Here is a 20,851-nt window from a genome sequence, read left to right as displayed (position 1 = left end):
TGATCTAAGTGCCACTACATGGGACAGTGAATTACACCCACTAGGTGTGTGGGTTACACATTAAAAACTGTATTTCTTGATTCAAAAAACAAACATTTCACTTGCTGAACTTGCAAAAGTATGTGGGGATATATTGTATATACATACATACGTTCATATTCTAGCTTGTTACAATGTTTGTTCAGCTTATTAATAACAATATGATAAATTCTTTACAAGGGTTTACTTTTTCAGTGGTACGGATTGTACTTCCCTTAACTGGGACTCTGTGGTCTGGCACCATCCAAACCATGGATGTTCCTGGACCACAGAGCCCAGGTATAGGGAGGTCGGGCCGTGGGGCAGGAATGGCAGGGGTGCAACTCAGCTGGGAGCCCCGTGTGGGGGCAGGGCGCTGGCCCCGCAGGAGGCATGCGACAGGGCTTCCCTCCTCTGCAGGATGGGGGAGTCCTGGGAGGAGGCAGGTGCAGGGGATCCTGTCCCCTCTGGCACCCTGTCCCCTGCTACAGAAAACCCTGTCCTGTGCCCTCCTGCCCCCCTGTCTCCTCTCCCCTGCCCCCAGCTACAGAACCCTGTGCCCTACCCCCCACCCTCTGCACCCTGTCCCCTGCTGCAGAACCCTGTCCCCCACTAGTACCTTGCCTTCTGCTGCAGAACCCTGTCCCCTGCCCTCCCAGCACCCTGTTCCCTCTCCCCTGCCCCCAGCCATAGAACCCTGTCCCCACTGGCACCCTGTCCCCCGCCACAGAATCCTGCACCCACTGGCACCCTGTCCCCTACCCCAGCACCCACTAGCACCCTTCCCCAGTACCATGTCCCCTGCTCCCACCAGCACAGTTGGGGCCATATTAGTGAGGCTTGGGGGGTTTTGAAGGAGTTATTTTTTTGCATCTCATTTGTGTGGTCCCAACTGACTTTTCTGTGGGTTAGTGACCCCTGACTCAAAACAGGTTCCCCACCCTTCTCATAAATAAAGACAGTGTCGAAACTTTTTGTGTTTGACATAGCATTTTATTTAAAAATGAAGCCTGGCCAACAAACCCCCAATTGGGGCCAAGCCCCAATCTGGCCACAGCATTATAACACTCTTGCACGCCCCCTTTTCCCCAGACCCTAGATCTGAGCCATACACTGGAACCCCTTGCTCTGAGCCCCTCACATACCCCAACTCAAATTCCTGCACCCTCACATCCACAAGTCTGCGGCTTGCTTAGTACCCCAACACTGCCTGGCCTGGAGCTCCCTCCCCGAGCCAGCGTCTCCCCCTCACCCCTTCCCACACCCAAATCCCTCATTCCCACCCCAGAGCCTACACATCCTGTCTCAACCCAGCGAGAGTACAGCTAGACTGCAGGGCTGTGTCTAGACTGGCATGATTTTCCAGAAATGCTTTTAATGGAAAAGTTTTCCGTTAAAAGCATTTTCGGAAAAGCGCGTCTAGATTGGCACGGACGCTTTTCCGCAAAACCGTCCGTGGCCAATCTAGATGCGCTTTTCCGCAAAAAAGCCACGATCACCATTTTTGCGATCGGGGCTTTTTTGCGCAAAACAAATCTGAGCTGTCTACACTGGCCCTTTTGCGCAAAAGTTTCAGGCAAAAGGGACTTTTGCCTGAACGGGAGCAGCATAGTATTTCCGCAAAAAGCACTGATTTCTTACAGTAGGAAGTCAGTGCTTTTGCGGAAATTCAAGCGGCCAGTGTAGACAGCTGGCAAGTTCTTCCGGAAAAACGGCTGATTTTCTGGAAAAACTGGCCCATCTAGACACAGCCCAGGAGTTTTTCAGAACTCCAGAGATATCCCAGAAAAACTCTCCTGCATCCAGGGATGCGGTGGTTGTTCTACTTTTTTTATTATTCCTCCTTCCACGAGGAATAAGGGGGCTTCCAAAAGAAGGGTTTTTTCTGACATTTGGTCCAGTCTAGACAGGTCAAATGTTGAGAGAACCTCTTCCTACAGAAGAATTGGAGGGGAAAAAAAGCAGCAGTGTAAGGGTTGGGGATAACAAGTGATGGAGAGGAAGAGAATAGAGAGAGCGGGGTAGGGCTTCAAGGAAGGGATGGGGTCTTGGGGGAAGGATGGGGCGGTAGATGTTGGCTTGTTCTGTCATTTAAAAAGTGATCTTGGGTGTAAAAAGGTTGGAGACCACTGCTGTAGAGTATTTGAATTTTAAAATTGCAACATTGCACAGTATCCAGCCAGAAAAATAGGGTGTCTTTCTGACAAACACCCCTTTGAGCTATGTGCTCGTATCCCCCCAAAACCTATGAAAATAGGTAAGCCTTCCAGCATGTCCAAAAGGTCAACTGATTTCAGTCATTTCAGGTTAGGATGGAATAAGTTTCAAAGTAGCAGGCCCTTCAAGAATGCTTTGTCGACACTACCCTTCTCCACCCCTTCCTTTTTTAAACTAACTGTGTTGTAGCCCAAAAGCCACTTCTGGTTTTAAGTATCTCATGTGGCTACACCCTCTCATTGGCAGGTTCCAGACCATTCAGAGCTTAGAGCTATCAAATGCTGTCAGTTAGAGACACCACTTAACTAGCAGGCAGGCTGCCTTATTCTACCTTAGCTTTAGTACAAATTTCAAATGTAGACTAGGCAATGTGTGACTGTGAACCAGAAGTATACACGTTTTTTCTGTAGCAAAGAAGAGACTTGAACTAGGCTTCACAGTCTTCCAGGTCAGCACTTTGACCACTAGACAGTGAATTAATTCAAGAGGTCTGACTAGTTGATCAGAATGGTAGATGCACAGATTATTAATGACCAGTGCTTTGAGCCACCTTAAATCCAAGTAGCACTGATATCAATAGCAGTGAGTATACCACATTGTGGACTTCAGAGAGGGCTAGTGAGCAGAGTGTGTACCCAAGGTCAATGTCTGCATTCTATTTGTTGCAATGATACCAGTGTTGTGCCATCTTTAAAGTTATTGTTCGATTTAGGCTTGCTAGAACAGGCCAGCCCATTTGTTGTGTAGGCGTATCCTTCATTTCCAAATGAATGACTGCTTTAGCACTCGTGTGTTGTCATCTTTTAATACTTCATTTCTTCTAAGATGTTTTCTGGCAACCAAATTTGTTTCCATGCTTCACACAAGTTTTTGGCAGATTTACTTATTCTAAGCTGCAGTATTACTTGCGTGCTGACCTAATGGGTTATTTGTTTTTGAAAATCATATATGAGTGTTGTTTTTGGTGGGGAGGGGACCTTTGGACACACAAATCACATGAACTTCAAGTAGGAAGATTGATTTATGTTTTCCGTAATCTTAGCAGTGATTCTAAGTTATTTTGCTTCCAAGTGACCTTTTGAAATGATCAGAAGTTGCTTCATGGCATATAAAACAAGTTAATGTGAGATCCAACTACAACTTACAATTCTTCTAGAGCTGCCAAGTTAAATGATACAATACAAAATGTAAACACTTTGGTTCATGTAAAACAATTTTATCTTAAGTCAGAAAATATGGTTAGGCATATCTATAGAAAACAAACTAGTTCTAATGCTTTAGACCTGACTTTGAATGTTTTTTTGATTGGCAGATCTTTAATAATTATCAGCACTTTGGATGGACGAATTGCTGCTCTAGATCCTGAAAATAGTGGCAGAAAGCAGTGGGATCTTGATGTGGGATCTGGTTCCCTTGTATCATCCAGCCTCAGTAAACCAGAGGTAAGACTTTAAATCTGCTCCTTGATTTTTGATTCTTAGCTTTGTCTGCACTAGACTTTTTTTTTTCCAAGATAACCCAATGTTTGCTACCCCAGCGGTAATTCTACCATGGCAACAGTGGGGATTTTTAAAGGAGGGAGAAATTTAATATAGACACAGCCTTTCAGATATATTGTCTGGCTTGATAGCTATAATATCTATAGGTTGTTAGGAATTGTTTGCAGTAATCAGTTATGTAGAGTTAAAAATGGCCCATGGATATGCTTAAAAATAAAAATGTAATTTTGCTCACTGTAACAAATGATGAAACCCCCCCCCCCCCCCCTTTTTTTTTTTGGAGAGTCAGTAGAGGAAGTCTTTTGTTCTCTAAAACACCATGTTATCTTTTGTTCCTATGCTAAATAACAGTTCTGTTCTGTGGGTGGAATGGCCTAGCAATAACATGGAGCATTAAAAGTGACCTGCAGATGAAGGGAAGGTCTTTTACGCTCTCTTGCTGTTTTAATATAAGTTCAGTGATGACAAACTACAGTAATGCATAGTAAAGTTGCTTGGTGCTGTTAACCCCTTGCAGACATATAATACAAAGTGAGTGTGTGTCATATGCAGGTTGAGGCATTGCTTGTAGAGGAGAGAGGGAATATGGTTTGGGCAACCTTTGTTTTTTATTTTGTTCTTTAATAATGTTAAATGGAGTCTGAATTACCCTGACATGGATAAAGTAGGCTTTTCTGTATTGGTGCATGTGTGCGATAATTCTTCTAGACTGCACATCTGCACAAAATGAACATGTTCTTAAACACCATTCACAGTCTGGGTCTTCCAAAGACTTAATAGGTGTACTGTGCTATCTTGAATAAACCCTGACTAATTTGGACCTACAGCACAGTAAGTTTAATCTCTAACTCCACAGAGGGGAAAGAACCCACCATCACTACCACATTTAGAAGTTTTTTGCTAAATGGCTATTTTTTGTGGTGGGGGAGGGTGAGTTTATATCGTCAGATCCCTAACCCAAATGTAGGTCATTGACCCTATGCAGCATTCCAATGAAGTACAGTACTGCAAATTTCAAGAAAATACATGCAGATTTTAGAACACTTAGAAGCATCATCCTTTAAATAGGAAGGATAGAGAAATGATGGAGGGAAAGTGCTCCTCTATAAGGCTTTGAACGTGAAGAGGCCCATCCATCAAAATGGGATGTTCTTAGCTGAATCTTGGCTCTACACTAGGAAATTATTGAAAAATCCATATTTCTGAATGACCTCATTGTACCAACATAACACTTGAGGCAAACAGTGCTCAGAAGAATTCTGTCAACCTAGCTCCCATTGGGGAGATGGAGTCCATACACTGACAGGAGACAGTGTCCTTTTGGCTTCTGTAGTGTCACAGCATTTTAAGTGTAGAAAGACCGTTTATAATCTATACTTAAATTTCCAAAAAGCCTTTGACAAGGTCCCTCACCAAAGCCACTTAAGTAAAATAAGTTATCATGGGATAAGAAGGTAGGTCCTTTCATGGATTGATAACTGGTTAAAAGACAGGAAACAAAGGGTAGGAAAAAATGGTAAGTTTTCCAAGTGGAGAGAGATAACTAGTGGGGTCCCCCAAGGGTCTGTCCTGGGATCAATCCTATTCAACATATTTATAAATGATCTAGAGAAAGGGGTAAACAGTGAGGTGGCAAAATTTGCAGATGATACCAAACTGCTCAAGATAGGTAAGACCAAGGCAGACTGTGAAGAGCTTCAAAAAGATTTCACCAAGCTATGTGATTGGGCAACAAAATGGCAAATGAAATTTCATGTTGATAAACGTAAAGTAATGCACATTGGAAAAAATAATCCCAACTGTGTGTATAAAATGATGGGGTCTAAATTAGCTGTTACCACTTAAGACAGAGATTTTGGAATCATTGTGGATAGTTCTCTGAAAACATCTACTCAGTGTACAGCAGCAGTCAAAAAAGCAAATAGAATGTTAGGAATCATTAATTTCTGTCTTATTCTCTATCCCTTTTTTATCTTATTCTCTCTCTCTCTCGTATATATATAATATAAAAATAGTATGCCCACATCTTGAATACTGCATGCAGATGTGGTCGCCTCCTCTCAAAAAAGATATCTTAGCATTGGAAAAGGTTCAGAAAAGGGCAACAAAAATGATTAAGGGTTTGAAACGGGTCCCATATTAAGAGAGATTAAAAAGACTTGGACTTTTCATCTTAGAAAAGAGGAGTCTAAGGGGGGATATGATAGAGGTCTATAAAATCATTACTGGTGTGGAAGAAGTGAATAAGGAAAAGTTATTTCCTTATTCCCACAATATAAGAATTATGGTTCACCAAATTTAATTGATAGGCAGGCAGCAGGTTTAAAACAAACAAAAGGAAGTTTTTCTTCACTGAACGCACAGTCAACTTCTGGAACTATTTTCCAGAGGATGCGGTGAAGGCTAGAACTTTAACAGGGTTCAAAAAAGAGTTAGTTAGGTCCAGCACGCTATTAGCCAGGATGGGTAGGAATAGTGTCCCTAGTCTCTGTTCCTCTGGAGGTGGGTGACGGGGGGGATCATGTAAGGATTACCTGTTGCGTTCCCTCCCTCTGGGGCATCTGGTATTGGCCACTGTCGGCAGACAGGATACTGGGCTGGATGGACCGTTGGTCTGTTCTAGGATAGCCGTTCTTATAAGACCACCTTACGGAGAAATACAACTGGAAACAATAGTCCTGACACATTTGAACTGCTCCATTCATGTCAGTGGATGTTCTCCTCCACTTCTTCCTCAGAATACTTTTGAGACAGGATTGCATGAAGTATGCTCATTTTCAGTTACATTCAGAGAGTGAGAACTTGTCCAGATCCTAGCTCACATTGCAGGCAGGGAGGCAGTCTCTCCCCAAAAAGGCAAGCTGCCCCAAACATGGTGATTATGATGATGGTAGGTGTGGGGTCCAAAGTGGGGAAGTTAGCGTGCACTCGTTACGTGATTCACTGATAAACCTGGGCTTATTGGTTAATCCTAATGGTTACACACTCCCCTGCTCCCTCGGTATTGGTTGGGAGCCGGTAAACACAGGAAGCCAGCTTTGCTTTCCTGCTCCTCTTCCCCCCCCCCCCCCCCCAACACACACACACACTGCTGCCTCTCTATCAGAGGCAGAGGGGAACAGGGGGGCAGGCGGGAGCCAGTGCTCGCAAGTAGTTGGCTTAAAAGCCAGTTTTCCCACGAGCACCAGCTCCCCCCTACCCCCCTGAATGTAAATGTGTAACCGCTAAAAATTCAGCAGTTGCACCATCCAGAAGGCTAAGCCCCCCCCCCCCTCCCCGCCATATTCTAGCTCATGAGGGAAGAGGAGGGCTCAGACCCATTAGAGGGGCAACAGTCCTCCCTATTTGGACATACACACAGAAGGGGAGAAATGGGGCTAAAAGATGTTCCCTATGCTACTGATTCCCCACCCCCTTCCTATTGTCCTCCACTCCCCCCAGCTTCCCTGAGCCCCCAGTCTCTCTCTCCTCACCACTTCCCTCCCCTCGATTACCCCTTTATTGTCTTCCCTTCTAGGAAGTATTTCTACTTTTTTCCTGAAAGAGATTGATTGCATCTCCTCTTTTCCCTGAATAAGTTGCCATCCTTGACTCACAAATTATAGCAACCTCAGGCCATCCAGTTAAAAATCTCTTTAACATGTGTCGGGCTTGTGATTAATATACCTTGGGCTAGATTAACTGAAAGGTGAATTCACAGCCCTCAGTTTCAACAAGATATGTGAGTTATCCAGTTATTAGTACCTCAGTGGAACAGTACAAAGCAGTGGAAAGAAACTAATTTTATGGGGAGCCCTATAGATAGGAATCCCCTTTGTCCAATAACCCAAGTCTGGATCACTCATGAGGCAAATGAAACTTAAACGTAATCTGATTAACTGTTTGGATTTTAGAATACTTACAAGAGTTGAGCTTTATTGCAGGGCTACTCAACACGTGGCCCACGGCCCGTCTGTTTGCGGCCTGCAGTGCGGCTTGGGTTTACGTGGGGCTCAGCATGCGGCCCGCAGTTGGGAGCCAAAACAAAAAAGTAATCAATATAATGATCTTCTGTTGATATGTGTTTCAGCAGTTAAATTCCAGGACTGTCTTAGCTCATTAAAAGTGCTGTCATATGGGTGGAAATCTTGCATTTTATTAATATCAGTTGAACTGACTTAAATGGGGCCTGTGTGTTGTGTTGTAGTTTTGCCTCAATCTTTGTATTCATGCCCATCAGTGTGAAAGAAGCTATTTGCATATATATTCGCATATATATGCAACCACACTTAAGTTGTGGTCCTCAACATGTGCTGTGAGTATCATTGTGGCCCCCGGGGCTTCCAAAGTTGAGTAGCCCTGCGTTAATGCATATACAACGGTCGAAATGGAAATCCTTTAGCTATTTTCTGTTTTGGCATGTGCATACTGTAAAAAAGTGTGTTTTCTTTGCCATTCTCAATTTGGGTTCCCCAAAGATTTAGTAGGTGCCATGCACTATCTTGAGGCCATTCTGGCATGCATAATGTCAGTAGTCTGGCTTCTAGCTCTGGTTGTTTTTTTCACGACTTGTAGCTCCATGTTCTCTAGCTTAGCTGACTCCAAATTTGAGTCACTAACCCTATACTGCACCATCCTGAGGCACAACAAATTTGATATGAATCTGACTAAATATGTCCGTTTTAGAGGATTTGGAAGGGTTTAAACTGAAGTTGTGAGGTAATCTTAACTGTAACAGTGCTATCACATCGTAAAACTTCCAGAGTGAAATCTCAGTTCTTTTAAATTTAATGGAAGTGTTTTTTCTCTTGTTTTGGGGGGAGTAACCATCTGTTACTAAGGTATCACTTTTTAATAAACACTTCCAGTGCATCTTTTAATGGTTAGTTCTTGGTTTTCTTGATTGTTTCTTGTCTGTAATTCCTTTGACACAAGATGATTAGAGCAGCTTAATTTACAAGACAAGGCTGTATATGTTACACTTTGCAATAGTCTGCATGTCAATAGGTAGGCAAACTAGGTACTATATTAACCTAAAGATTTCTTGCATGGAATGTCAGGTGTGAAACTGACCTTGAAAGGACTATATGAACCTGGTGTGTATTAAAAATGAGGAACTGCTCTTTGTGATCATTTGGTAAATAGGAGAGCTGAGACTCATAAGTGACTTGTTCAGTGTCATACTGGAAGTTTGACAGCCAGAAACAGCCTGTATTTTCTGAATTAAAAATTAGTGCTTTAACTACACAACCATCCTTTGCTTTTCCTCCCTTTTGGGGCACCCTCTGGTATGTATGCACATCTTACTGTAGTAAGGTATAGACTGGCTGCTAAATCTAACCTATAGTCAGATCAGACTGGTATGTTATACTTTATTTGCAATCTCCTTTTACTTGCTTTACTAGTCTGAAAATGTGTTTTCCTGTCTGCACAGTTGTTTTTCACTTCAGTTTGTTTCATCTGTGCACAGACATGTCATTGTTTGCAAACAGCCTGCAATATAGGACTATGAGATGCTTTTGTTTTGAAAAACAGAGTACTTACAGCTGTCAGTCATGCTGATTGTCAGCTTTACTGTGGTAATTGCTGAATACTAATGCAGCCATCAACCTGCATGATTTTGTTTTTAGACACATTTATTGTCTTAAAATTAATTGAAGATAACCTAGAAATGGATTTTTTTCGGTCAAGCACACAAGCATACCATGCAATAAACTTATTGTACTGTTCTGCCTTATAAAGCATGGACTTGCATTCTGTTTCTGTTTTTAGAAAAAGGGGAAGAAAAAGGCAAAATGATACAGGTGAGTAATTGTCATCAGTGTTGCACTGTTAGTTTTTTATGAGAATGTGCATCTTAAAGCCTCTGTGAAAGGATATGCACCTCTATCTAATTGCTTTGTAGTGGATCTGTTGGGGTTTGTTACACTTTCACGATGTGAATGTACAGAATCTGCTTGCACTTTAGAGGCCTGTGGTCTTGGGAGTGATGTGGTCTTAGTGCTGATTTTGCCAGATAGAAAGACAAGAGGTGCTTCCTCTGGTCTCAGATATGTGTGGTCGAACTGAGTTCAGAGACTCAAAGTAATCCTGAAAACATTATAATGTTGATTGATGTCCTGGAATCTTGTGATGTAGTACTATTACAGCCATGTATCTTGTATTTTCATTCAGGCCTTAAGAAGGTGACATTGGTTGCTCTAAACTATAATAGATTAAGAACTTGCTGTGTAAATTCCATTTCTGCATATCCAACTTAAAAAACCAATGTAGCAATTCTTAATAATTGATTCATAATGTAGTAATGGAATGAAACACTGACCTACTTCTAAAGTTTGTATTCTATAAGCTTGTGTTTCTGAGTATGGAGAGCAGATGGGGGGCATGTAATAATTTTGAGAGGTGGTATGTTAATGTAGAGGTGATAACATTGTCATACACAGCCTGTAAAGCTTAAAATGACACCCCTGAATACTTGATCTCATGCCTTTTCTGACTTTTTATATGCTGTGGTTATAGACTGAGTTGGCCAAACTGCTGCTCTTTCACAGTTAATGTGTCCCTCCCCTCCCCATGCCCTTCCCTTTTTCCAGCTACCATGCTTTGGGATGGGGAGAGCTTGGGACATCTACTTTGCAGTGGGGTGGTGCAGTAGGGTTTTTTGTCTACAAGGGACCAAAGTCTCGGGCTTTAGCCCTGTAGAAGGCATTGGCTGGGGCTTTCAGCGGAAGCAGGTGTGAAGCCCTGGCAGGTTCCTCCCGCAGGGCAGAAGTGCTAAGTCATGTGCCCTGGCTCCTGAACTACTGAAGATTATCATATGCTGCTTGGAGAGTCAGTATGTTTGGCCACCCCAGTTACAGATAGTGCCTAAGACTACTGAAATTGAGCAGTTGAGCAGGAGGAGGAAGAAAACCATTGGGTTTGACCAGATGTCACTGAGATAGTAACCTGAGACACTTCGAATGCATGAGCATAATGCAGTGCTCTTTTTGTGATGGTACACACCAATACGTCTTGCTGTCCCCCTTTTTTGGAAGCACTTGCCGCTTTCCCCGGCATAGCCCCCAGCTAGCCCTGGGAGCACTCATGCTGTGCCTGACTGAATCCTACTTGGGACACACGGCAATTAAAGGGGCCACAATCACATTTTGGCCCCTGCAAGTTTTTTTTTTTTTTTTTTTTTTTTTTAAACAATCTGGCAATCCTAGTACCTACATTTTAAAGTGCAGAGGGTTACCCCACGGTAGCTCCTGGGGGTAGCGTGAACCGGGACTGAACAGTCCCACCTCGCGCTGCCCCTGGGATGCTGCAGCTCTGCACTTTAAATGTAAGCATTACCCTGAGCTTGGGGTCAGCAGCCTCGTGAAGGGCGGAAGTGTCAACAGAGAAGTGGGAAGGGTTGCCGACTCCCAGCCTGTGACCCTGTGTGGTTTGGGAGCTGGCAGCCTCCCTCCCCTCTTCTATGAGGCTGCCGACTCCCAGCCTGTGACCCTGTGTGGTCTGGGACCTGGCAGCCTCCCTCCCCTCTTCTATGCGGCTGCCAACTCCCAGCCTGCGTGGGCTTGGAGCCAGTAGCTCCATGCGGCTGGAGCAGCCAGACTGGAACAGCCCCTGGTTGTGGCAGGCGTGGGGCATGCTGCTCTGCGAGGATATGGAATGGATTGGGGGGGAGGGAGGAGAGAGACATAAGAAGCTGTAGTCACAAATGACCCCTTGATCATTTAAAGTGCGGAGCCATAGTGGAGTTAGCTCACATGGCCCATGGGAACCTGCAGGTCTGCCTCCAATTCCCCCACCCCCGCAACCAGGTCCTCCTCCTTCCTCCCCCTACCCACCCTTGTTGCCTCTGATATAGAAGCAGTAGGGAGTGGGAAAGTGAGTAATAACTCACATCCCTGTTCCTTAGTGGTGAGTGAGGATTGGAGGGGGACCCAGGCCCACACATTTCTCCAGTCCCAGCCCAGCGACATCCATATGCTACATCTGTCCAATCTCTCCAGTCTATTTCTCTGAGCCAGCACCTCCTCCATCCATATCTTCGGGCCTCCATATGCTACTTTTAGCAGTTGGCTGGGAGCTCACTCTCGCTTCCCTGATGCTGCCCAATACCATTTTGTGCAAGGTGCCAGCTTGCTTGCTTTTTCCTTCTGCAAGGCAGCCAGTTCTTCCTCCTCAAGCTCCAGAGAGCAATTGTCTCCACTCTGCCCTGCAGCTCTTCATATATGGGCCTGCCCAGCCCTGATTAGCTGCTCCTTGCAGTGCTTCTCCTGCTGGCTGCTTTCTGTGCAGCCTTCCCATGGCTCCCTTAACCCCTTTCAGACCAGTACGACGTGGACACCTCATCACAGGGTAGAATTATTGTTTTAAGTTCTTTATGAATGAACATTTAAGGAGTTGCCCATTGATTGTTATTAGCCAGGATATGCAGGGAGAGTGTCCCTAAGTCTGTTTGTCAGGCCTGGGAAAAGGCGACAGGGGAAGGATCACTGGATGATTCCCTGTTCTGTTCATTCCCTCTGGGGCACCTGGCATTGGCCATTGTTGGACAGAGTACTGAGCCAAAAGGACTCTTGATCTTACCCAGGATGGTGGTCCTTGTCTTAGGTTGATCCTTGTCTATGATAACTGATCTCTGTTCAACTAAAAACTCCATTTTGGATAATCAAGGTTCTGTTTTGTTTCATATGTTGGGCAAAGAATAGCTCTTAATGCACTGTCACTGTACATGGTGTAATTGTTGATACAGCTTTGGAGAAATGGGACATAAGTTAGTATGCTTCAGAATCACTCTTTTTTTTGTCACCAAGTCTGAGGCAGAAATGTGTCTCATTCCTGCATCAAAATACGTAGCTTGAAGTGGAGTCAGCTAGTTATTTTAGTATAATCGCTTAGAATCGTAGAGATGAAGACTAGAAGAAACTATCAGATCATCCAGTCTTACCTCCTGTGTATTACAGGCCACTGCCACCAGTGCCTCACAGAACACTGACCCACCCTATTCATTGTCCCATTTCCAACCCTGAGGCATCAGAGAAAGGAGACCAAACCCCTTCCCTGCACACCAAAGAATGGGAAGGGGGGAAAAAAAATCTGAAATATGGATTTTTTTTATTTAATTTTATTTTTTTGAAAGAACCTAACACACACAACTAGGCATGAGCCCTCAGGCTGCCAACCTCTGCCCCTACCATCAGGAGCACCCCTGTTATACAGCTGTACTCAGATTTGTCAGGCTCTTAAAATTATTTGCCCCTAAAACGTCTATTAGGAGGCTGTATAGGAATGTTTTTGGAGGGAAGGATGGCACTGAATTCTAGTTTTAATTTGTATATAAAGTCTTATAATTTTGTGTGTGACATATTCATCTTGTATGTGAAGGGATGTTGTTAGGTTTTACAGATGCTGGGGCTGTCAAGAGATACAAAAATTAACTGTGTGTTTAATTATGCTCTTACAGAATAATGGAATACCATTTATATAAATCTTTAGATTTTTTTGTGCTTCAAACCTATGTTATAACACAGAATACAAAGTATACAGTACCCACTTTGTATTTATTATAAATATTTAAATATATAAAAATAAAAATAGCATTTTTCAATTCACTTAATGCAAAGACTGTAGTGCCATCTCTTTATCATGAAAGTTGAACTTAAAAATTATAATATTTTTCAGTTCACCTCATATAAGTATTGTAATGCAATCTCCATTGTGAAAACACAACTTACAAATGAGGTTTTTGGTACATAACTGCACTCCAAAGCACAACAGTGCAAAACTTTAGGGCTCACAAGTACACTTAGTCCTACTTCTTGTTCAACCAATCACTAAGAGAAACAAGTTTGTTTATATTTATATTTTTAACATTATTGACTATAGTGGTTAGGCTCAACCAGTCAGGAGCTAGAAGTCATTCACAATCACAACACAATATACTTGAAAAACAAAAAAATATAAATTAAAAAATTGTCTTTAGAATTGTCAAATTACCCTAACAAAGACATTTTACTTCACTTGTCTTCTATATTTTTGTTATCATATGGAAGTTCAGCAAATCTGAAACAGGAACATTTAGACATTTTTTCTGGCATCAGATTCCATCAAGCTCTTGTGTTTGCACATGAACGTGTTGTGACACTGCTTCCTACAGCAAGACTTTGGTCATAGAACGAAATGTAGGAATAATTTTCTATTCAATAACTTATAGAAACTTTAGCACTCAGATTCCTTTGAAGTCTGTTCATGTAAGCCCCTTCCTAAAAATGAAATGGTAGCTTTACTCCTTCCCTGTCAGCCTGTACTGGAATCTCATGCGTGATGCCCTCCTTTTCCAGTCAACAGTCTAGACAATGAATTCCCTGGTAGCATGTGCCATTTCTTGTTGTTATGCCTTCTTGCTTTTTTTGCTAAAGCTTGTAGAAATTGCATTACCTCATCATCCTGCTTGGTGATTGTTCAGAGACTGATTCCAATTGGCTGCCTGGGATGATACTGCCAGCCAATGTATGAATTTCAACTTAAAAACTCTTACTTGAACTCCACAGTTAGAATGTGTATTTAAAGTGTTACCTCTGAAAGACAAGCCACTTAACAATTATGTGCCATATTGCTGACCAGTGAAGCAGAACAAATAGCTATTTACATTGACAGATCAGAGGAATGCATAAGTGCATCTTGGTAACCTACATTTGCTGTGCCAAGAGATTTGCAGCTGACTGCCTGTGTGACTCACTCCTTGGATTAGGAGGTGAGGTAATGCTTTTGAGAGAGAGGGTGATGTCATTTCTTTACCTGAGTTGAATGCCGATGCTGATTTCTGTTGCTCTCAAGGAATAGTCCCTTTCTACTTCCTCGGGTACGTTGGGTAACAGTTCAGAGAACTAGTACAAATTCTGGTACTAATTCTCTGTGTTTGTATTGACCTTGCAAGTAAGATGGTATTAAAACATTTTCAACATATATCTATCATTCCTAAGCTGCAGGTGTTGTAAACAGAGAGAAATTCAAAAGCTTTGTATCAAACCTGCTTCACACCGGTTGAGTACAGATACACTCTAGAAAAAAAAAAATCAAGTGTCCTCCCTCATTAAGATTTACCTCTTGCCAAACAGATGGTGTAATACTGTAAATCCATTTTGGTCTCTGAAGTTCATTGAAATAACAGTACAGAAGCTATTTCTGCATTAATTCTTTTGAATAACTGATTAAAATGTAGAACTTGCAACATCATAGTATTTCAGTTTTATTATTTCTTACTCCATGAATATACTGATGTAAATATGTATATGGCCAAATGTACTACATGGAGTGAGCACTTTCTCATGTGAGTAGTCCCATTGACTGTAAATGCATGAATAAGAGGTTCATAAGTATAATGATTCCACAATCTGGCTGTGTGTGTCTATGTTCGTGCTTTTTCCTTCAAGCACCTGCTGCCAAGATCGAACAGTCTCTCGCCTGCTCTTTACCGATATGCTGAGACTTGTACATTCTGGGAGAAAGTGATTTAAATGTCTTAGTATTCAAGTTTGCTTGTGCAAAGCAGAGTAACACCAACCCAAGACAACACTTCAATGCTGGGATTAGTTGCATGGGTGAAAATAGAATGTCTATAAATTCACAAGCAGTGATGGACCACTGGATTCACTCCATTCTTATAAACTGTACATTTGTAAGGCTTTATGACTTCAAATAATAGTTTGGAATCCTTCACCAAAAATTACAGCATGATACATTTTAACAAACAAACTTATATTACGAAACATATGTTTGTAATTAGTAATTCCTCTGTACTGAGCAAAAAAACTCCTTAAAATTTGCTCAAATTCTGTTCATAATACAATGTTGACACCAGAATGCATATAGTCTTTGTTAGTCTTATTTTGAGAAGATGATTTTGCAAGTATTTAAGTCTGTATTTCATGGGAGCAATCTTCTTTCATCATTTTAAATGGCAATTTACAACTGCTAATTCTCTCATTACTTGGTTTTTCTATTTAACCACATGATGCTGTAGATCTGTATTGCATAAGTACTTGTTTTCTTGCTTTAGTTATTATATGGGCTTTTTTTTAATTATACATCAGCAGTAAACCAAAGTGCAGCATTTTTTCATGCTTCTCACTGTCAGTTCCCTAACTAGATATCCCGTTTTTGTCTTTTCTGTTTTATTTTGTGAAGTCTGGGAACTAGGGAATGTATTTCACTCGGCTTTGTAGTGTACTTCAGACATTAGCAGAATCATATTTTAATTATGCCTGCCAATTAAATGTTTTTAGGAAATAATTATGCACAGGAAAGATCTTATGAACAAAAGCATCTATGTTTGAGCAAAGTTCTGTGGGTTTTTTAAAGTTGTTTTGCTCCATGGGGAGTGTCTTTAGATGAGTAGAGGTTGACACACGCAAAGATAAAGCTTTTCTGGTTTGATCAGTACAAAAGTCCTGACCTCTCAAATGGGGTACTTTTTTGTTTAGGGCTTGCTTTATCAGTGTGATCATTTTAATTGCTGTCTTGCTCATGCATTAAAAAAAGCTAATGTGAATTTCACTTCGGTTGAATTTAATAAGCTCTGGTCATGCTAGAATTTGAACTGTAGACTCAGATATAATTGAAGAAAATCATTGATGGCACAGCGAGACCATATACAAATGCTGATTTCATTTTTACTGAGAGTAAGATCAGTTTATTGTTACTGAGTTGATTTTTTAAAAAATATTTTAAATTTTACTAAGGCTCTGTGTATGTAAGGCAATTTTAACTTGCAGATTTAATTCATAAATAGTCAATGTGAAGAACCACTAAAGTCTTGACTACAGCTGAACTGGTAGGAGCACAAATGGAAGTTTCTGCAAAAATTTTCTAGTGTAGAGGCTGCCCAAGTGGCTGTTTTGTCTAGTGGCAAGGCTCAGGAAGTAGGATGTCAGGCTGTGTCCTAGGGTCAGTCACTGAATTGCTTTATAGTAGTGGTCACCAACCAGTAGATCGGGAACTACTGATAGATCTTGGAGCTTCTGACAGGTGATCCTGACTGGTTTGGCCAGGAAGCTATCAAGCACTGGAACTTCAGTTGCCCCTCCACCTACTGTTGTGCTTCTCCTGCCCTCTGCCTTGGAGTCTCCTGCTTGCTGTGCAAGGTGTGGGAGGGGGAAGGGAACACTGATGTCAGGGTGTCCGTCCCTCCCCCACCCCCTCCTTACCCCATCTCCATACAGAGAGAAGGGGATGGAGGATGCTTGGCAATGCATCTGTCACACACACACAGTGTATGTCTCTGTCATTCTCACAAACACACACTGTCCTTCCCTCTCCGCTCCTGACCCAGCACATACATGAGGGGTTGTTACTACTTTTGCTGCTTACAAAGTGGGTTAGCTTTAGTTTTTGACTGGACGGTCTGTGCACTTCATAACTTTCATTTCTCTCTTACGCTTACATTTAATTATTTGAGTAGTGAGTTCTAAAATGCCTATTCTGTCATGTCTGGAGTAATTATCCCTGTGGTTGATTGTGCTCCTGGAGGTGGCTGGCATGTCCCTACAGCCCCTGAGAATGTCAGAGCAGGGGGTCTCCACATGCTGTCCTTGCCTGCTGACACCACTGCTGCAGCTCCCATTGATCAGTAATGAAGAACTGTGACCAGTGGAGATTGTGGGATTGGTGCCTGTAGATGAGGGTCAGCACATGGAGCTGCAGCTATACATGCCAGCTGCTTTCAGGGGTGGTGTAGGGCTAGGGCGGTGGTGTGCCTGCCCTACCTCTGCTGTTCGATCCCTGGGGCAGCTTTCTGGTTGCTCCTAGGGTGGAGCTTGAACCCACCACCCTGCCCTCCCCAGGCATCTGCTCTATCCCCCCAGTCCACTCCACCTCCCTCCTTCCAGAGCGTCCTTATCCTGTCTTCCTAATGCAGAAGCCAGATCCATCCATGGGGCAGCTAGTGTTGGGTGCTCAGCCGCTGCCTGGGTGGGTGATCGGACTCAAGCCCTCAACCCTGTGCTCCCGAGGCAAATGTTGTATTCCCTAGTCCACTCAAGAACCCACCCCACCTCCCTACGTTCAGAGGGTCCTTTATCCTTTGTCTGGTCACTCCCACAACCAGGGGGTGGGGAAGGAGGGGCTTGAAGGTAGAGAGGTGTAGTGGGATCTTCAATGAACTTGGGAATAGGGCATTAGCCTCTTGCGCACAGAGTGGTGGGCTCAATCCTCCCCCCGCCCCGCACACTCAGGCAACAGCTAGGGAGCCAGCACTGGCTGCCCCAAGGATGGAGCTGACACCGCTATTAAGAAGGCAGGATAAGGGACCTTCTGAAGGTAGAGAGGTGGGGTGGGTTTTGTAGAGGCTTAGGGCTAGGGCATTCACCTGGGGAACACAGCATGGTGGGTTCAAGTCCCATTCCACTCCCTAGACAGCTCAAGCCCCCCACCCTGGGAGCCACCAGATACAAAACAAGGGATCCTCTGAAGGTAGAGAGCTGGGGTGGGTTCTGGAGTGGACATGGGAAACAACACTTGCCTGAGGAGGGCAGGGTTGTTGGTTGAAGTCTCAGCCCCCCATGCCCTGGGAAAGACCAGACAGCCAACACAGCATAAGGGACCCACCAAAGGTAGAGCAGAGCAGTGGGGTGGGCTCTTGTGTGATTTAGGGGATACAACATTCACCTGGGGAGCACAGGGTGTTTGGTTCAAGCCCTGCTTACCCTGAGAGCAGTGGGACAGCCAAACACAGTGCTGCCCCAGGGATGGGCCAGGCTCCTGCATTAGGAAGGCAGGATAAAGGGACTCCCTGAAGGTGGTGGGGTTGGCCCTGGAGTTCTAGAGCCCCCTGGCCCAAGACCAGAGCCTGCGCTCTTACCCCAGTGTGGTAAAAGTGAATGAGATTGGGGGAGGAAGGGCAGTGGAGTGAGCAGAGTGAGGCCTTGGAGAAGGGGTGAGAGGAAGCCACACAAGGGTAATGTAGGTTTGAAGTAGATCTTTCATTACACTTACATTGAAAAAAGTGATCTTGTGCTTAAAAAGGTTGGAGACCACTACTTTATAGCCTGGAACAAAGTCCCTTAAGGGGGACCTGGAGTGGTGTGATATTTAAATTTACTGGGCATGGTTTGTGCAGCTTCACAATATAGCAGAAGCCTTGAAAAGTATTTTGTTAGATTTGTTTTGTAAAAGTTTGTATCTGTTTTAAAAAATGCAATGTAAAGCATGATCTTCCCTGATTCTGTTAGATGATCACTAGTCTACATATACCAGATGTTTTCTTTGCGCTTGCACTTCATAGGACATATATTCAATTAAATCACGTTGTTGGGCATTGACAACAGAGACAGGTTCTGAAATAGCATTAAGGTTTGTCATGTTAATTCACATATTGGAAATTGCAGGTTAGTTTCTACCTATTCTTGACATAGCAGAGCCATTGTGGCTCCATGGAATTAGTTAAGGGCTATCAGGGTGATAAGATTGTTAATAAGTCCCCAAATGCTCATTGATGATGACTCATACTTCCGACCTATTATCAAAATCTGAGTGTACTGGAGACAGAATTCTCTGCTCTTGAGAATTATTTGACCTGCCATATGTTGAAAAAGGAATAATTTAAATTTAGTTGAACATTATTTTTACTTTTAGAAGAATGTATAATGTGTGGTGGTGGTGGACGTTTCTGGGTTGGTTGGGGGGGAGGGGCTAGACCTAATTGTGTAGGAAGCCAGAAACTCAGGAATAAAACACAGACTGTGAATTTAACCCTTTTAAGCCTAAATATTACTGTGACTGGTTTATAGGATAATGTATAGGTACCTTTTGGAGCAGGCATGATGGTATAAATTAGAGTTCCCATATTGCTTCACAATTTTGCTTTTCATGGGATTCACTCTCTTGATCATACTGGCAGGAAATGTAGGAATCATAGGTAGCAGACAGTGGGCTCTGAAAACAGCAAAGGGCAAAAGCAATGTGATATCTAATATAACTCTTTTGAAAGCTTCACATACCTGCTGTAGTAATGGCTGTTACCTTCCTACAGAAAGACATTGTTGCTTCCCTTTAGTATCATACTTTACACAAACTAGATGAACGCTATTCTATCAACTGACTTTATAATACACTAGGGGGCTGCACCCGCTGCTTGCTACACTCACCATCCCCTGTCTCTCTGGCCGCGAGAGCCTGATGATGTCATTCTGTCGTGCAGCAGGAAAAACGTTTTTGTACGTAGTGAGAGATTTAGCAATCTCTTAAAACCTGGTACATAGTACTAGCCCTTCCCCCCTCCCCCTTTTTTGAAATTGAACATAGCAAGTTTTATCATTTTTGTGCCTTTGGTTTAAATGTACAAGCAAACACTCAATTAACTTTATTTATGCTGATTTGATAGCCTTTCTAATGGTTTGGAAAAAAATAAGTTATGTTGTCTAACACCGTATTGGATTCTGAGAAAAATGCATGTGGCTCCCTGGCATTATGTGTTCTATTTTGAAAAAATGTTCGATACTCAGTTTTATTCATTGCTTTTAGGTATTTGGGAATAAGATGATCATTCCTTCCTTGGATGGAGATCTTTTCCAGTGGGATCGTGATCGAGAAAGTATGGAAGCTGTTCCTTTCACAGTTGAATCTCTGCTTGAGTCATCCTACAAATTTGGAGATGACGTCGTTTTGGTTGGGGGAAAGTCCCTGACCACATACGGGCTGAGCTCATACTCGGGGAAGGTAATGTTGACAATGGGGAAGTCGGTGTGTTTCTGTGTGTGGGGTTGTGGGTTTTTTTTTTTTTTAAAGAACTATTTCTAAAATTGGAGTTGCGGGGTGGTGGAAAGGGTTTAGAACTGGAGATCTAATTCTAGTGTAAAACTGCATGGAACTTTGCAACTTCTTTGATCAACAAGTTCTACTGGTGGCTGGATTTGGTATAAATTTATGTTTGATGGATAACCTAGTAGATAATTCAGCATCCCAAACTTTCAAGAAAAGTAAATGGTACATAAATTTCAGTTTAGATTTTTCTTTTCTGTAATCTAAAAAGACAGTTTAGGTCAAGCTGAAAAATAAGGGGTGTGTTGCATGTCAAAATCTGACCAGTCTAGTGCTGATTTCTGGAAGGTTTTAGTACTTTTTACAGGAACTGTTACTTATCTTCTATG

At 42.8% G+C, this 20,851-nt stretch overlaps 1 protein-coding gene across 4 annotated transcripts in view; it reads left to right on the top strand.

Moving 5' to 3' along the window:
- EIF2AK3 (eukaryotic translation initiation factor 2 alpha kinase 3) overlaps nucleotides 1–20,851 on the top strand; it is a 70,804-nt gene that overhangs the window by 6,158 nt on the left and 43,795 nt on the right. For all 4 annotated transcript variants that reach the window (XR_012904441.1, XM_025185612.2, XM_075930964.1 and 1 more), the window contains exons 2-3: nucleotides 3,548–3,677; nucleotides 20,226–20,420. Coding sequence is in view for 3 of the 4 variants with exons in the window: in XM_075930964.1 (XP_075787079.1) it covers nucleotides 3,548–3,677; nucleotides 20,226–20,420 (325 nt within the window). In the remaining variant the exon portion in view is untranslated. The remainder of the gene's footprint in view (nucleotides 1–3,547; nucleotides 3,678–20,225; nucleotides 20,421–20,851) is intronic.

The sequence above is a fragment of the Pelodiscus sinensis genome, chromosome 5, assembly GCF_049634645.1.
Source record: "Pelodiscus sinensis isolate JC-2024 chromosome 5, ASM4963464v1, whole genome shotgun sequence".
Classification (NCBI taxonomy): domain Eukaryota; kingdom Metazoa; phylum Chordata; order Testudines; family Trionychidae; genus Pelodiscus; species Pelodiscus sinensis.
Note: the sequence above shows the minus strand (reverse complement) of the source record. Positions and strands in the feature narration are given on the sequence as shown.